The sequence below is a fragment of the Silene latifolia genome, chromosome 7, assembly GCF_048544455.1.
Source record: "Silene latifolia isolate original U9 population chromosome 7, ASM4854445v1, whole genome shotgun sequence".
NCBI lineage: Eukaryota > Viridiplantae > Streptophyta > Magnoliopsida > Caryophyllales > Caryophyllaceae > Silene > Silene latifolia.
In genome coordinates, this window is record NC_133532.1 from 31,189,618 (window position 1) to 31,204,025 (window position 14,408).

General features: G+C 41.8%; 1 protein-coding gene and 1 non-coding gene across 2 annotated transcripts; both read right to left on the reverse strand.

Annotated features, from left to right (window-relative positions):
- Positions 1 to 5,363: 5,363 nt before the first annotated feature.
- Positions 5,364 to 6,886, reverse strand: LOC141589926 (uncharacterized). The gene is made up of 3 exons (XM_074410546.1): positions 6,418 to 6,886; positions 5,865 to 6,324; positions 5,364 to 5,667 (listed from the first exon to the last, which is right to left on the reverse strand). The coding sequence occupies exons 1-3, from the start codon at positions 6,884 to 6,886 to the stop codon at positions 5,364 to 5,366; spliced, it is 1,233 nt and encodes a 410-aa protein (XP_074266647.1).
- A 7,194-nt stretch (positions 6,887 to 14,080) lies between these two features.
- Positions 14,081 to 14,187, reverse strand: LOC141593471 (small nucleolar RNA R71). The gene has a single exon (XR_012521552.1). It is a non-coding gene; the product is annotated as a small nucleolar RNA R71 (small nucleolar RNA).
- Positions 14,188 to 14,408: the final 221 nt, after the last annotated feature.

Genomic DNA, 14,408 nt, shown 5'->3' on the forward strand with positions numbered 1-14,408 from the left:
TTGGCACCGCGAGATGAAGAGTCTTCTAGAGGTGGTGAAGCGTCCGGCAGAGATGGCGGTAGAACATGTTACATCTACCTAAGGGGTGAGGCTGGGGTTTAGTGTCAGAATGTGAAAGAGGATGCCAGAGCATACCACAAGGACCAGGGATACGATGTTATATCGTGGGCAGGCTTCAAGAGCACTGTGAGGGAGCATTTTGTGCCGGAGCACATCCGTCACAAGCCGAGAGCTGAGTTCAATTCTTTCACCATTGTTGATGACATGACCGTCACAGAGTACTATCACCGGTTTCTAGAGTTGTCACGCTATGCAGAGGATATGCAATCGGGTCAACAGGGTTTAGCTCTTCGCTTTGAAAATGGGTTGGCACCAAAGATCATGGATTGGCTACTAGCTGAAGTACTCACCAATCTAAAAGAGGTATATGCACGAGCTTAGCATGCTGAGAGGTTAGTGGACTTGGCCAAGGAGGCTAAGGAAAGAAATGCTGAGAAATGAAAGGCAGAGAGTGAGAGTGGCAACCAGTCGGGCCACAAGAGGGGAAATCACGATCAGTCTAAGGCTTTTTTTGGAGGGTATGGGTATGTAGGGGGATCTCGGGCGTAGGGAAGAGGAGGTAGTCAAAGTTCTTGTGACAACTCCAACCTTACCTGCTTCAACTGTGGCGGAGTGGGTCATAAGAGACATAAGTGCACCAGTACTAGAGGAGGAGGAGGCTTTTCGGGGACTTATCAAGGAAAATTTTCTCAGGCTCCGAGCCAAAGCTTTACTAGCAACAAGCCATTTGGGTCGTGGGGTAATCGTGGAGGGCAGAACAACAAAAATGGCGACTACAACCGTAACAATAGAGAGTCCTATTAGCGTCCGAACAACAGTGTGATGCATAATTCGGCAGCCAAGCCGACTACTTCGAATACCACGGTCCAGGGTGGAGGTCAAAATAGCAGTGGGAAACTCTTTATGATGAGCAAGCAGGAGTCAAGAATGATGCTTATGTGGTTACCGGTACCTTTCTTGTTTATAATACGCCATCTTTCGTTCTGTTTGATTCAGGGGCAACACAGTCTTTTGTTTTTAGGGGTCATGCTTGAGCAATGGGTTTGGGAGAATATGAACTTGTAAAAGATAGTGTTTTTATACCTTCAGGGGTGTCGGTGTTTTGTTCTAAGTTCCATAGAGATGTGTCCATGTTGGTGGGGGAGGTAGACTTACCGGTCAACTTGTTAGAGTTTCCTATGGATGGGTTTGAGGTCATCTTTGGGATGGACTGGTTGGGCAAGTATGATGCTAGGATAGATTGCAGACAACAGAAAGTATCTCTAAATGGGCCTAAGGGAGTTAAGGTATCATATAGGGGGTTCGTGGTGAGACCAAAGTGTAAGTTTATCGCTGTAATGACTTTAATGTCATGTTTAAGAAAGAAGTGTCCCTTGATCCTTTGCCAAGTGAGAGATATGCGTGTGGAGGAGCCGTCAGCGTCTGATATACCCGTGGTTGCAGAGTTTAGAGATGTTTTTCCAGATGAGATAACGGGGTTACCACCTAAGAGAGATATCGACTTCAATGTTGAGCTCAAACCGGGGACGAGACCTATATCTAAAGCACCGTACCGTATGCGGCCTAAAGAGTTGGAAGAGTTGAATAAGTAGCTGAATGACCTGTGAGATAAAGGGTATGTTCGGCCTAGTGTGTCACCATGGGGAGCGCCAGTGTTGTTTATGAAAAAGAAAGACGGGAGCATGAGGCTATATGTCGACTATAGGGAGCTGAATTATGTCACGGTGAAGAACATGTATCATTTGCCAAGGATTGACGAAGTTTTTTACCAGCTGAGTGGCGCATGAGTGTTTTCTAAGATCAATTTGAGGTCTGGTTATCCTCAGTTGAGGATAGCAGATGAGGAAATTCCTAAGACAGCTTTTCGGTCACGATATGGTCACTATGAATATGTAGTGATGCCTTTTGGGTTGACGAATGTACCAGCAGTTTTCATGGATCTTATGAACCGGATTTTCAGACCGTCCTTGGATAGGTTTATGGTCATCTTCATTGATGACATCTTGGTCTACTATAAGACTAAGGAGGAGCACGAGGAGCATCTTGGGTTAGTTCTGCAGACTTTGGGAGATAATCAGTTATATGCCAAGCTATCTAAGTGTGAGTTTTGTTTAGAGAAAGTGGCTTTTCTGGGTCATGTGATATCTAAGGAGGGTGTGTCGATGGATCCTAGCAAGATTGAGGCAGTGACTAAGTGGGAATCACCGAATAATGTCGCTGAGATACGGAGTTTTTTGGATTTAGCTGGCTACTACATGACGTTCGTGAAAGACATTTCCAAGGTCGCGAGACCTATGACAACGTTGATGCGGAAAGAAAACATATTTCACTGGGATGAGAGTTGTGAGGCAGCGTTCCACACCTTATAGGGCCGTTTGACCACAACTCCTATTCTAGCTCTACCTGAGGGAAGTGAGAACTTTGAAGTGTACACCAATGCTTCAAATAATGGTTTGGGTTGTGTTTTGATGCAGAATGGGAGAGTTATAGCTTATGCGTCGAGGCAACTGAAGCCGTATGAGGAGAACTATCCTACTCATGATTTAGAGCTACGTGTAGTTGTTTTTACTCTAAATATTTGGAGGCACTACCTTTATGGGGCAACCTTTAAGGTGTTTTCAGATCATAAGAGTCTAAAGTATATCTACACACAGAAAGAGCTGAACATGCGACAGAGGTGACGGATTGAATTGATTTGGGACTATGACATGGAGATCATCTATCACGAGGGTAAGCCTAATGTAGTGGTAGATGCTTTAAGTAGGAAGAGTGTACATCCGTTATGCATAACTATGTCTTTGCTGAAGCTAAGGGATGAGATGTCCAAGATGGGGATTTATATGATTCGAAAAGAGGATACCATCGGGGACTTGACGATTGATCTGGACTTATATGATGACATAAAGAGGAAACAAGAACTTGATCCCAAGATTCAAGAGTGGAAGTCAAGGGTAGAGAGTGGCACCATTTCGAGGTTTTCTTTCCACACAGATGGGAGTGTTTGTTTTGATGGGAGATGGTGTATTCCTAGTGATGCGGATTTAAAAAGGCTGATCATGATGGAGGCTCATTTCACTCCTTATTCAGTTCACCCTGGGGTGACAAGCTTTATAGGGACCTAAAGAAAACGTTTTGGTGGCCTAACATGAAGAAGGATGTGGCCATGTTCGTAGCTAAGTGTCTAACTTGCCAAAGAGTAAAGGGTGAACAACGTAGACCACAAGGTAAAATTCAGTCACTTGAGGTGTCAGAGTGGAAATGGGAGTCAATCTCTATGGACTTTATCGTAGGGTTACAAAGGACTCAGAAAGGTCACAGTATGATTTGGGTGATCGTCGACCGTTTAACAAAGTCAGCTCATTTCATTCCGAAGAAGGATACTTGGACCAAGATACAGTTAGCCTTGGGTTATAGGAAGCATTTGGTTCGGTTACATGGTGTGCCAAAGGACATAGTGTCAGATCGAGATGCGAGGTTTATATCACGGTTTTGGGAAGAGTTGCAGGATTTGTTAGGTACAACCTTGAAGATGAGTACAACTTTTCATCCTGCCACAGATGGTCAGACTGAGAGACTATCAAGACTTTGAAGGATATGTTGAGGGCTTGTGCCATGGAGTTTGGTGAAAGTGGGAAGATAAGCTTGACTCGATTGAGTTTTCATACAACAACAGCTATCACACCAGCATTGGGATGGCACCGTTTGAGGCTTTGTATGGCCGGAAGTGCATGAGTCCGATTTGTTGGGATGATAGTGCAGAGACATTGGTTTTAGGACCACAGATGGTGCAGGATATGATTGAGCAAGTTCGCGTGATTCGTCAAAAGGTGAAAGCAGCTTAAGATCGCCAAACGATTTATGCACATTTGCACCGCAGAGACATTGAGTTCGCAGTAGGTGATAAGATCCTTTTGAAAGTGTCGCCTATGCCAGGGGTGATGAGGTTTGGCAAGAAAGGGAAGTTGAGTCAGAATTTTATCGGCCCGTATGAGATCCTAGAATGCATAGGTGAAGTAGCCCACTATAGATACCCAGTATCTATCGAGTCTCCAACAAACACCCGATGATTATCGGACTATAACATGCATAGGAATCGCAGCGTTTAATCGACAGTTTTGTATAACTATACGTCGGAAAACATAAAACGATTTCGAAAACAGAACATTTTAAAACTTTTCAAAAGTACCTGGAGTGTTTAATGCAAGACGACGGGGTCGCAATGACACTAACTAGAGTCAAATTCGACATCGGACCAAAAACCGACTTAAAAATTGAAATCCTGACTCCAACAACGAGTCAAACTCAAAAAACAAACTTCTCAAAACTTCCATGTTAAGTATTCCCTGAATGCTTCATATTCAAGTACACATCATGTCATCCAAAACCTAGGATAGAAAAAATCATGATTTCATTTGCGTGATAATGACAAGACAGCTCGAAGACTCCCGAAATGGCTCGTGCCTCTTCGAGTAGCCAATGTGGCCACGTCGTTCAAAACGCACACAACCACCCATTTTTCTATAAATACCCCTCAAATGCCTACATTTGAAGGTACGTGAGTGTCCGCCCCCTCATTTTTCCCTTAAAATTCTAGACTCGACTTCTCAAGTCACAAACTGACACATGTTTTCGACCTACCGATTGAAAACACAAGCCTTACCCATTGTTTGGTACCGTCATCGTGCATTAAATCACTTGACCGACCATCTCGACCAACTACACCATCACTAAACTTAAAACACTCTTTTACATTGCTAAAACGGTTTTCAAACTGAGTTTTCTGACCAAACAAGTTGATACACTTTCGTCCATTTCTTCTCTCAAGCCTAGCATGTAAGTATGAGGGTGTAAAAATCCTCTTCTATCATGTTTTTCAACTGTTTTATGACTATCACATGCTAAAATATGCATAACATGGTTGAAACATGGGTTAAATGAGCCAAAACCGGATTTTGGCCGGAGACAGGGGATGCTTGTATAATAGGGTGGCTCGCGCCTAAACCCCCTCTCAGGCCTTAATCTAGTCGTGTTTGGTCTCATATTCCCCTTTATTTCATTTCTTATTTGTAATCAGTTTTCACCATTTCAAATATTTCAAATCATTTTCACGACAAACGTTTAACCATAAATTATTTTTCACCCTTGGTTCCTAATACCATGATGGTTTAATCCGTGTTTCGGTGATAATATTTGGTTAATTACATTTTAAAAGGTATTTTAAAACCTTTTATTACTTTTTTTTTGGTAAAATGTGAGTATATTATAAAACCAGGTATCAAAATACAGGGATCATTCTTGTTATATTACATTAAATGCTTCCTTTCCAACCATTCTATATCATCAAGTTTCATAGCCATTTTGTCCATGCCCTTAATACGAGCTCTCATGTCTTTCAGAATCAAAGCAGCTATCCACTCTGGTCTGAGAAGAACTATCTCCATTCTGCTCATGTTCCTTTGCTGCCATACATGATACACAACCCCCATCACCAAAGCAATCTGTACACCACGTTGAAGCTTGGAACCAGGAAGTTGGACACACGATTCCATGACATCAGTCACAGGGATAGAGCTCCCAGTGCACTGGTTCAAAAGTTGCACCAGATTCCTGCAGAACACAAAGTTGAAAATCAAATGTGTTTGCGTTTCAGCTGCCTGCCCACATAGCTAACATCTATCCTCAACAGCAACCCCATACATAATAAGCTTGCTGTTAATGTCAAGAGCTTCATGTGCCCAGAGCCACCCCACAAACTTATGCTTAGGGAGACTCCAAGAGTTCCAGATCACCTTCCTCCATGCTACCTCCGGTTTGGACCCCTCAACCATTTATAACAGTTTGAAGGAGTATATCCTTCATTTTGAATATGCCAGTGGCCATCAGTATAACCTGCAACAATCTCCTGTTTTACTTTGCATATACGTCTCCATACCCAACTAGAATTACTACTAGGTTTATAACCAAGCCAACTCTGGCCCCTCAGGTATTTTGCTGTCACCCAGTGGACCCAAATTGTATATTTCTTCTCAAACACCGAATCCACTAACCTACCCACCATAGCTTTGTTCCAAGTCTCCTGGTCCTTAAGCCCCAAGCCCTCTTTATCCTTTGGTCTGCAAATTTTATCCCAAGCCACCAGGGGGGACCTTCTATACTCAGCACTGCCATCCCATAAAAAATTCTGACAAGTAGCTTCCACTCTATTTATAATCCCCTTTGGTAGGATGAAAAGAGAGGCCCAGTAAGAGCATAGAGAGCTAAGCACTGCCTGCACCAATACCAATTTTCCTGCTTATGAGAACTTACGAGCTCCATAGTTATGTATCCTAGTGCATATTTTTTCCTCTAAGCACGCACAGTCATTTTTCCTGGGCCCAGTAGTATGGATAGCCATACCCAGGTATCTAAAGGGAAGTTTCCCTTCACTAAAACCTGATACCCTCAAAATATCCTGCTTAAGAGCATCCGGTACCCCACTGAAGTAGGCATTGGACTTATGAGCACTGACCTTCAAACCTAATGCATTAGAAAAGGTGGAGTACGACTTCAGAAGCAATATCATTGAAGATGCATCCCCTCTACTGAATATTAGGACATCATCTGCAAACATGAGATTGATGAGCTTCAACTGTTTGCACATAGGGTGATACCCAAAATCGTATTTTGCAGCTGCATATTTGAGTGACCTAGTCAAGTATTTCATACACAAAGTGAATATCAAAGGTGAAAGGGGGTCCCCTTGCCTCAGACCCCTCTTCCCTAAAAAGTACCCAAACATCTCACCATTCAAGGATAAGGAGTAAGAGGCAGTGGTGATACACTGCATCACCAGGTTTTTGAAACTGACAGAGAAGTTCAAGTTGATCAGTAACTCCTCCACAAAAACCTTTTATTTCATATCTTTACATTTTCAAAACAATTTCATTAGTCATAAATACAAAATCATCTTTGGTTCCCCATACCGGTCGGACTCACTTGGAGGTTTAGTTTTCGGTACTTGTCGTTAGGAGCACCTAGACCAAAACAATATTTATAACTCCACAAACAACTCTACTATTAGTAAAGAGGCAAGTAAAGGTCGGATCCCAAGGGACAGGTATTGAAGTGAGATTTTCAATTGTAAGTAGCGGTGTCTAGGGGTGTCACAATTTGGGGTTAGAATAGAAGATCACTAGACTAAATAGTAGTGAAAGTGAACAAGCAAGATGATTAAAAAGGGATGTAAACAATTCTGAAGCATGGCCGTCTGGAAACTTTAAATTACATATCCAATCACACAACACTTTCTTCTGCTCTTTTTTCAAAATGACTGAATCCACCTTTCGCGACCTTGAACAAAGTTGTAACATGTCTTTTTGTGCATTCGGGTTCAAGGTTGTCTTGTCTTTTCTATCCATCACTGTGTGAATTAGTTGTTCGAAAAATGTTTTCTCAATATGCATGACATCAAGGTTATGTCGAATTAGTAGTGTGCTCCAATAAGGAAGCTCCCAAAAACTACTTTGTTTCCACCACCCAATTCGTTTTTGTAATACCCGCCCTTTTAGGGACCCTTTGACCAGCGTTGACTGACCTTGGGAGCGGGAATAGTTCTTAGAAGTAGGTGCCAAAGCTATCTTGGGTTACGAGTTATGAGTGGTACTCGATAGAGTAGAGGCTACTCGATCGAGTAGGGTGGTTACTCGATCGAGTAGGGGGTTACTCGATCGAGTGTGTGTGGTACTCAATCGAGTATCGAGTTTTCAGCGAGGGTTTTTAATCGCGTTTTGTTAAAACCGCAAATCATTTCCGCCTTATTCCTCCTACCCTTCAATCGTCTCTCTCCCTTCCCTTCACCATAAAACCTCCATGGAAGCCTTTTGAAGGTCCTTGTGCCTTAGGAGAGCATAGTTTGAGTCGGGTAGCGGTCTTTTGCCGGATTTCTCTTTATAGGTATTCATCATCATCATCTGTATCTTTGTCTTTACAGTTAGGGTTTTCTTGGTAGTAATAGATGTTGTGTTGTGGTTATAGGCTTTGCTTGATTGCTGGATATGTCATATGTTGGCATGGATTGGTTGCAGTTGCTTAAAGGTAGGTTCGCCTACTCAGTTTCTGTAGATGGTCTAGTGTGTCGGTTGTTGTGGTTGTATTGTGGTTGTTGTGTGTTGTCGTATTCGTATTGACGGTTGTTGTTGCTGTTGTATTGTGATTGTGATTGTTTGTCTCTGGTTCTCGAGATGCGTTCTCGGCTGAGTGGAGTCACTTGCGGGAGTGGCTTCACGCCCTAGTTTTGCCCTTCGTGGAACCCGCCACGGAAGGGGATGTGCACATTAATGGGACAGGGTTATCGCTCGGTATGATGAGCGGGGATTTGGTGGGTACGGCTGTGGTCCCCCACTGGCAGGGCTGGTCCAGTGGACAGTCGGTGACGGAGATTGATTGGTGTGGGTGTACGGAAAAGTCGTGCATGTGTTTCGTTCGCGGAAGAGGCGACGAAGGTAGATTATTTTCGGATTACAAACGGGCGCAAAGGTAAAATTCCTGCTGATAGAAAGGTGGAGAGCAAGAGGTTTCTCTCCGGAGTCAAGTAACGTCATTGACTTGGTTTAGGCTGTACACGGTGCATTGGCCGTGATATTGAGTTAGAGGTGGGGACCGGATACTAACTCGGGTATGCAGCTGGTAATTTCAAAAGGCCAATGGTTGATTCCTCGGTGGTTGTCTCTTGTGTTGGAGGGGGAGATTTGTTGGGTAAAACCCAATTGTCAAACACAAGTTTTGTTCAATGTTAAAAGATGTTACATGTACATACATTACAAAGTTATAATGTACATGGTGGAGTTCAATGAATTTTATTTGATTCATTGTATTAGCTATGGACAAGGGGGACTAATGTCTTTATGAAGAAGTTAGTACATGGAATTTGTTTCATAGGCTTTCCTATATAAAGGATGGTTTTCATTTGGAAAACAACACAACAATATCTCACAACACATATCAAATAAGGTGACTTAGCTTGGTAGAAAATAGAATGTCGGATTTGAGGGTGAGAGGCAGTATAATGGGTGTTTTTATACAATAATTTAGGAGGTTACTCTAGGGGTAATATTGGTGGCATTTACTAATATTACAGGAGGGCTAGAGGTTGTTATCTTATATTTTTGTGGGTTTTGAATTGGTATTAATTCGGAGCGGTTACGTTGTACTGTTACTATATTATTATAGTGGATTCTAGTCTATTTGGCTAGTGGGTTTTACTTCCGGTTTGGAAGGTTTTGCCCAGGGTATTACCCTAAATAACGTCTCATCTTATTATTGCTTACATTTATTTACTTTTACGGTTTACTTGTCGATTGATTTCTTTCGTTGCGCGTGGGATATTGGCGCTAATTTCCCAACAGAGGTATCAGAGCCACTAGGCTCATTCTGGTGGCTAGTTTAATTGGTAAGGATGTCAAATATGGGGTCTCAATTTGAAGTACCAAAATTTGACGGCAAATGTAGTTTCACCCTTTGGCAAAGAAGGATGAAGGATCTCCTTGTACATCTTGGCTTGGCTAGGGCCTTGAAAGGAGATGAGGGTAAGCCGGAGATGATAAGTGATGACAACTGGGAAGAGGTTTGCAATAAGTGTGCAAGTATTATTAGGTTGTGCATCTCGGATTCTGTCATTAATTGTGTTCTTGATGATGACTCTCCATCAGTGATATGGGAAAAGTTGGAGAAGCTCTACATGGCGAATAGTTTGACTAACAAGTTGCTTTTGAAGCGACGGTAATATCGGTTGAGGATGGACGAGGATGAAAATTTAATTGGACATGTGAATTTGTTCTATGGACTGTTAGACGAGTTGAAGAAGATCGAAGTAAAGCTTGAGGAGGAAGATAAGGCGTTATTACTCCTCAATTCTCTTCCGGACACATATGAGACTTATGTGGATACTATTCTGTACGGGAAAGACAGCATCACGATAGAGCAAGCACATACAACTTTATTGTCCTTTGATGCGAGGAAGAAGGACACGGTTGGAATACAGAGTGACGGTACGGGTACAGTTGCAGTTGCTCGGGATGGGAGAGGTCGATCGTTTAACAAGGAGGATGGATCGAAGCATGGCAGGTCTCGATCCCGAAACGCTTCTAGGAATAATGATGTGAAGTGTTTCAAGTGTGGTGACCTTGGGCATATTAGGCGGTTCTGTCCTAAAAAATGCGGGAATGAAGAAAACTGGGACGACACCAACTTGGTTGCCGGTGAAGGAAGTAGTGGTGGTTTCCTTACCGATGGTAATGACATATTTGCGGTCATAGATGTGAACGACGTGTGTTCTAAGGAAGAATAGATATTAGATTCTGGTTGTGTCAACCACGTTTTCACCCGGAAGGATAGTTTTGATAAGCTTCAAGAAGGCAAGGCTGGGAAATTGAGTTTGGCTGATAACTCAATGGTTGATGTCATGGGTATTGGAGTTGCGTCAGAATTTAATTTCACTTAGTCAGCTCGACTCCGAAGGTTATGGGTATAAAACTCATGGGGGAGTAATGAAAGTGACTAAGGGTTCTATGGTTCTCATGAAGGAGGAGCTACGTCGTGGTTTATACCATCTAGATGGATATGCAATGAAAACCTCACAGGATAGCTGGAAACGAAAAAGTCGTGCATGTGTTTCGTTCGCGAAAGAGGCGACGAAGGTAGATTGTTTTCAAGTTATAAACGGGCGCAAAGGTAAAATTCCTGCAGATAGAAAGGTGGAGAGCAAGAGGTTTCTCTCCGGAGTCAAGTAACGTCATTGACTGGGTTTAGGCTGTACACGGTGCATTGGCCGTGATATTGAGTTAGAGGTGGGGACCGGATACTAACTCGGGTATGCAGCTGGTAATTTTAAAAGGCCAATGGTTGATTCCTCGGTGGTTGTCTCTTGTGTTGAAGGGGGAGATTTGTTAGGTAACACCCAATTGTACAACACAAGTGTTGTTCAATGTTACAAGATGTTACATGTACATACATTACAAAGTTTTAATGTACATGGTGGAGTTCAATGAATTATATTTGATTCATTGTATTAGCTATGGACAAGGGGGGCTAATGTCGTTATGAAGAAGTTAGTACATGGAATTTGTTCCATAGGCTTTCCTATATAAAGGATGGTTTTCATTTGGAAAACAACACAACAATATCACACAACACATATCAAATAAGGTGACTTAGCTTGGTAGAAAATAGGAAGTCGGATTTGAAGGTGAGAGGCAGTATAACGGGTGTTTTTTTACAATAATTTAGGAGGTTACTCTTGGGGTAATAGTGGTGGCATTTACTAATATTACTGGAGGGCTAGTGGTTGTTATCTTATATTTTTGTGGGTTTTGAATTGGTATTAATTCGGAGCGGTTACGTTGTACTGGTACTATATTATTATAGTGGATTCTAGTCTATTTGGCTAGTGGGTTTTACTTCCGGTTTGGAAGGTTTTGCCCTGGGTTTTACCCTAAATACCGTCTCATCTTATTATTGCTTACATTTTTTTACTTTTACGGTTTACTTGTCGATTGGTTACTTCCGTTGCTGATGTGACCTTAATTAGCGCATATTTAGCCCCCGAATTAGCCTTGTTCCCATGCTTTTTAGTGCATATTTGGGTCATTTATTATCTTTAGTTCTTTGTTTTGCATATTCTTTGAGATTTTGATCCCTTGGTAGGAAAGGAGTAAGAATCTTGCATTTTCATGGCAAAACGAGACTAAATTGATCGAATCCAATAACCAAGCATCAAGGAGAGACAAGATTAGAAGGCCTTTGTACATATTATAGTAGAAGAGCAATGTTGAGAAAGGATCCTTGAGTCCCCAAGGAAATCCCCAAGGAATTTATGAAGAAAAGGGAAGAAAAGAAGAAGAAATGTTGCTGAGGAACAATCCGTGCGGATTGTCTACAATCCGGCCGTCCTCCATACGCACAATCCGTGCGGTTTCATCCCAAGACGCTCGGGTTTGCCACCACCACAATCCGCCCGGATTCCCCTGAAGCCGCCCGTGTTCCACCGCCAGAATCTGCCCGTCCTAACTCCAAAATGCACGGATTCCTGTACAGCACAATTTCGTCTTCTCCAAGCTACAAAGAAAGAAGCCCTTCCTTCGAAAAATACCGGCTCTTCCCTGCTCAATCTAAAAAGTGTAATTACTAGTTTAGTCCTTAGTTAACCCTAATGCATCCCCATAATTTCCACTATAAATACCCCATTAGTCTAATTAGAAGAGCATGTTCTTCTTATCAATTCTTAGAGTAGTTAATACAAATCAAATCTCTCTTTAGTTTTGTAATCAACAATTAATCAAGTTTTAATACAAGTTTTATTTCCTTAATCTCTCTTTTGTTCATCCTTTATTTTGGGTAATTGAAGATTATTTGGGTTATTATTGGGAGATTGACAACCTCCCAATCAAGCATCAAGTACTTCTTTTATCTTTGCTTTATTATTGGAATCATTAGTAGGTATAATCCTCTTAATCCCTTTTTAATTATTGTTAATTACTTTCATTTATTCATCATGTTTCATTTTGTTGGTATGATTGACAACCTTGCTAGCATGATCAACATGATAATGAGTGAGTAGTGACCTAGCTAGGGTTAATGGGTGATTAGGGGAAACCAACATGGGGAATGATTCATGCTTAAATTAATATGCTTTCATGATTTATTTGCTTGCTTGTTTTAATCTCAACTCATGCACATATTATGTTTGATGAAATGCAAGCCTATGAATCCTTGCATTTTTTACCCATCACCTATCTTTTCAATGAGACTTGTAAGACATAAACCAACTCGAGTCTTATTAGACCATGCATGTTGTTGAGTAGGGAAGATTAAGTCGACTTGTAGGTGTTGTACAATCTAATCGATTCGGCTCCGGGACCCAAAATTTCCTAGGATTGTAAGATATAACCCAACTCAATCCATCACAACAATAATTGCTTGCTTATAATTTGAGAACATGTTTGTATGATCAATTCCCATGATTCCCCTATGACCCCATGACACCCTAGTGCTTTTTATCAATTGTTTACAACCCTTTTTATTCATCTTGCTTGTTTATTTCCATTGTTATTTTAGTTTAGTGACCTTCTACATCAACCCAAATTGTGACACCCCTAAGACACCACTAGTTTTAATAGAAATCTCATCTCAATTCCCGTCCCTTGGGATCCGACCTTTACTTGCCTCTTCACTAATTGTAGAGTTGTTTGTGAAGCTATAAATTGTGTTTTGATTCGGACGTGACCCAACGACCACATCTATTTAATTGTGAATACGAAACGGACCGATCAAAAATGGCGCCGTTGCCGGGGACGGTGTTTACTTGATTTAGATTTTCTTACATTGTTATTAGTTGTGTCTTTCTTTGCCTTGGGGAAGTAAAACTCCTCAAGGTTTGTTCTAATTGTTTTCAAGTTTTTTGATATTTTGCATGTCTAGAAGGTCACAAGGTGATTTGTTACCTTTTGATCGTGAAATTGAAAGAACTTTGACAACCAGTAGGAGACTTGCTAGGAGGAATTTGAGAGGTATTAGTGAGGTTGTAGATATTCAACCAACTATTGAGTTCATCAACCCTTTTGCAAGAGAAGGTGAGGAGAACCCATTACACAATACCACCCAAAATCAACCTACACTGCCTAAGTTTTCATCACATTCCGTACCCACCGAGGAGAACCTACCCAATGGTACGCCCACACCACAACATCTAACCGGAAATTTTATTGCCAAATCCGCCTTTATCTAATTAGTCGAAAGGAGCCAATTTGGGGGGATGCCTAGTGAAGACCCTCATTCTCATATGGAAACCTTTTGAGACTATTGTGATGCGATTTCTCAAACCGGTGTAACTCAAGACCAAATTCGATGGGTCTTGTTTCCTTTTTCTCTAATTGGCACCGCGAAACAATGGTTGAAGTGCCTTGATAAGGCCACTCTCGGAATTGATTCTTGGAAGAAGTTGGCTCTAGTTTTCTACAAAAAATTCTACCCACCAGAAAAGACTAACATGCTAAGAGCTCAAATTACGGGTTTTAAGCAAAGGGATGAAGAATCTTTGTATGAAGCTTGGGAGCGGTTCAAGGGAATTTGTCGCTCATGTCCTCACCATGGACTTAGCGAATGGTTCTTGGTACAACAATTTTGGAACGGTTTATATGAAGATTCAAGGAACATTCTCAACATGGGATCAAATGGAATGTTCACCGAAGTGGATGACAATCAAACATGGAACAAAATTGAGGAAATGGCGGTCCATAACTCACAATATAGTAGACCTCGCAAGGCTACTAGGGGAGGAAAGCATGAAGTGGACTCCGTTACTCAATTGGGTGCTC

What these genes read in the sequence shown, in the direction of transcription:
- LOC141589926 (XM_074410546.1), bottom strand. Translation starts at nt 6,886, where the DNA reads ATGCAGTGTATCACCACTGCCTCTTACTCCTTATCCTTGAATGGTGAG. An exon ending in TGGGCCCAGGAAAAATGACT is followed by an intron (nt 6,325 to 6,417) that starts GTGCGTGCTTAG and finishes TGGTGCAGGCAG; the next exon opens with TGCTTAGCTCTCTATGCTCT. An exon ending in TTGAGGGGTCCAAACCGGAG is followed by an intron (nt 5,668 to 5,864) that starts GTAGCATGGAGG and finishes TGTGTTCTGCAG; the next exon opens with GAATCTGGTGCAACTTTTGA.